General features: G+C 38.4%; 1 protein-coding gene across 1 annotated transcript; it reads right to left on the reverse strand.

The window, feature by feature from the left end:
• Nucleotides 1-536: 536 nt before the first annotated feature.
• LOC106333067 (TATA-binding protein-associated factor 2N) lies at nucleotides 537-2,639 on the reverse strand. The gene is made up of 8 exons (XM_013771555.1): nucleotides 2,428-2,639; nucleotides 2,260-2,340; nucleotides 2,097-2,185; nucleotides 1,930-2,004; nucleotides 1,694-1,788; nucleotides 1,502-1,612; nucleotides 1,345-1,410; nucleotides 537-1,164 (listed from the first exon to the last, which is right to left on the reverse strand). The coding sequence occupies exons 1-8, from the start codon at nucleotides 2,548-2,550 to the stop codon at nucleotides 707-709; spliced, it is 1,098 nt and encodes a 365-aa protein (XP_013627009.1). The 5' UTR covers nucleotides 2,551-2,639; the 3' UTR covers nucleotides 537-706.
• Nucleotides 2,640-2,954: the final 315 nt, after the last annotated feature.

A 2,954-nucleotide genomic window follows, 5' to 3' on the forward strand; every position in this document is an offset into this window, starting at 1 on the left:
CACATATATATATGTGTGTATATATATTTAACAAAATATATTGAAAATTGTTTTTATCAAACATTTCAAAAAAATTTCTTTTGTTTTTGTTTTCGGTGAGGTGTTGGATTTGATATTGGTTTTCGGATATAATACTTTGAGAAAAAAATTAATAGAATATGAGACTTTGATTTTCGAGTCGATTCTGAGTCGGATTTTTATGATAGAAAATATTTTTGACCAATTATGTTAGGTAACTACTAAGAAAATATAATATGTTGCAAATTTTAGAAACAAAATTTCAAAATATATTTTGATATGTATATGACACAAGTGTATATCATGCAACTTGACATATTTAATATAGTTACTAAAAATTATATTAAAATTAATACTTAACACAAATATGATTATAAAACAATAATAAAATATATAAAAAAAATGTTTAAAAAATAAATCAAAAATATGCCGACTATAGTAGCTAATTATAAGAAACAAAGCACTGAACACATAAGCTTCTTATGAACTAAGCTACATTTGTGTAGAAGTAAAAGAGATGAGAAAACAAAAAGGAACCTCCTTACTTAAAACTCGCTTTGGGCTTTTTAATATGAATACCAAAGGGAGATTTACAAAGACTAACATGATTGTGCTACAAGTTTTAGGTAAAAAAAAAAGCAGAGAAGCAAATTTGCCCATTTAGCTTAGAGAATGGATAAGAAACAACTTAGGCTTGGTTTTGGTTACTAGCACCACCCCTTGAACGACCACCATTACCCATTCTTCCACGTCCACGGCCATAGCCTCTCCCTCCACCATATACGCCTCGACCTCCCTTATACATGTCGCCTTGGCCTCCTCCATATCCATCACCTCGGTCTTCGTATCTACCATATCCACCTCTGCCTCCACCATATCCATCATCTCTGCCTCCAACATAACGGTCACCTCTATTGCCACCTCGGAACCCGCCTCTTCTTCCTCCAAATCCGTCTCCTCTGCCTCCGCCGTATCCCTGGTCTCTGCCTCCACCATATCCCTGGTCTCTGCCTCCACCGTATCCGCCATCTCTGCGACCACCATAACTGCCTCTGCCACCACCATACCCACTATCTCTGGCACCACCATAACCACTATCTCTGCCACCACCATAACCACTATCTCTGCCACCACCATATCCAGCACCTAACACAAATCCAACAATTCTATTTTAAACAAAACGAACCAAAAGAGGATATCACTTGATACAGAAGAGTTTAAAGATGTGTGGACAAGCATATGAACTAATCAATTTTATATATATCGTCCACACACCCTGTCATTTTGCTGGTTCTTTTTTTTCTAATTTACAACGTTCTGACTTACCACGATAGCCATAGCTCCGTCCAAGACCACGGCCTCTGCTCCAGTTTGAATACCCGCCATAATTTTCTAATCATATCACAATAAATATCAAAGTCAGTTACAAACTAGACAAATTATGAACGCATCCTTATCTTTCAATTCTATGGCATATCAATACCTTGAAAATCTTCTTGATAGTTCCCTTGGTTGTACTTCCCTTGATAACCCCCTTTGTAGTTTCCATATCCACCTCTTCCCCTGCCTCCTCCCCTCCCACGACCATACAAATCTACAACCAATCAAATTCTCAAAAGCTGTTATACAATAACCTAACATTAACAGATGTGCGCTCACTCAAAAAAGGCATTACCTTCACCATAAGCATTGTAAGGAAGACGGGCTTGACTGGTTCGATTGGGCTGATATTGAGGCTTAGATTGATCTATCTGTGCTGGAGCTTGGTACCTGAACACATTCATAAGTAGATGAACTCATCAGATATAGCAACTGAGATGCCTCTCTAAAGAAAAATAAATAAATATACAAAAGTAAACCCTGAATAAAACCATATTGAGGAGATGATGAAAAAAGAGAAACTTTACTCACCCAGGAGAGTCTTGATTAAGCTCACTCAAAGACAATGTGATTGAAATCATGGAAACATGTCGTATCACCTCCACCCTGCATCCATTACGTTAAATCCACTTAAACCCACCCAAAAAAAAAAAAAAAAACAAACAAAAGGAGCAGATCATAATACTATGAATACTCACGGCAGAAGACCTTCCTCAATAGGCTCAAACACATCAGTAATGCTCATAGAACTGATATTAACATCTTGATGCAAGCCTGGAACTTTACTCTGCAATATAATCTTAGAACAACCAGATGATAATGTTCACACAAAGACTTTATCAAGTGAGAGAGAGCACTGACTTTGAGTATCTCAGAGATAGCCACCGTCTTGCTGATCGCTTGCCCCATTGCCTTCAACACAATGTCCTCCGCACCTTTCTCCTAAAAACAGAACAGAGCATTTCGTGAATCAATCAAATTAGAAACACATAGATAGAGAGAGAAGTAGATGGAGGGAGGAGTGAGTACATGAAGGAGAGTGATGGCATAGCTGATGTAGTTTCGGATAAGTCCAACGCTGGTGATACGGATCTCGTTCTCGTTAATCGGAGAACCTTGCTTCGGTTTCTCCACTCTACTGTATCTCTCCATTGGAGCAAAACTACTACTCAGTAAACGCTTTGGAGAGGACGAGTGTGAGTGAGAGTGGGAGTGAGAGTGAGACCATTAATAAACAACCCTTTATGAATTTGAACAGCATCGGGAAAGGCCGATGACTCGATTATACGAAGCGACGCCGAAGAGAAGAGCCTTTTACTGTTGACTGGGCCCAAAACGGTATATGCTTCGGGAACCGCTTCAAAAACGGGTCAGCTTTTTTCGGATCCGGATCCGAATTTCATGGGACATCGTATCATCTCTTTTATTACGCGCGCGTGATTAACACCAACGGTCCAGATTATTCCATAGTTTATCTCCATCTTAACCGCCGCGGATCGTTGATCAACAAGATTTTTTTTTTTTTTTTTTAATTTCCAAAATTTAAACCAAAATTT

The sequence above is a fragment of the Brassica oleracea genome, chromosome C3 (genome assembly GCF_000695525.1).
Source record: "Brassica oleracea var. oleracea cultivar TO1000 chromosome C3, BOL, whole genome shotgun sequence".
NCBI classification, from domain to species: Eukaryota; Viridiplantae; Streptophyta; class Magnoliopsida; order Brassicales; family Brassicaceae; genus Brassica; species Brassica oleracea.

Excerpts from the sequence above, each read along its gene's own strand:
- LOC106333067 (XM_013771555.1), bottom strand. The coding sequence starts at position 2,550 with ATGGAGAGATACAGTAGAGTGGAGAAACCGAAGCAAGGTTCTCCGATT. Across the intron at positions 1,613-1,693 it reads TTACAATGCTTATGGTGAAG|ATTTGTATGGTCGTGGGAGG; the intron begins GTAATGCCTTTT and ends GATTGGTTGTAG. Across the intron at positions 1,165-1,344 it reads ACGGAGCTATGGCTATCGTG|GTGCTGGATATGGTGGTGGC; the intron begins GTAAGTCAGAAC and ends GATTTGTGTTAG.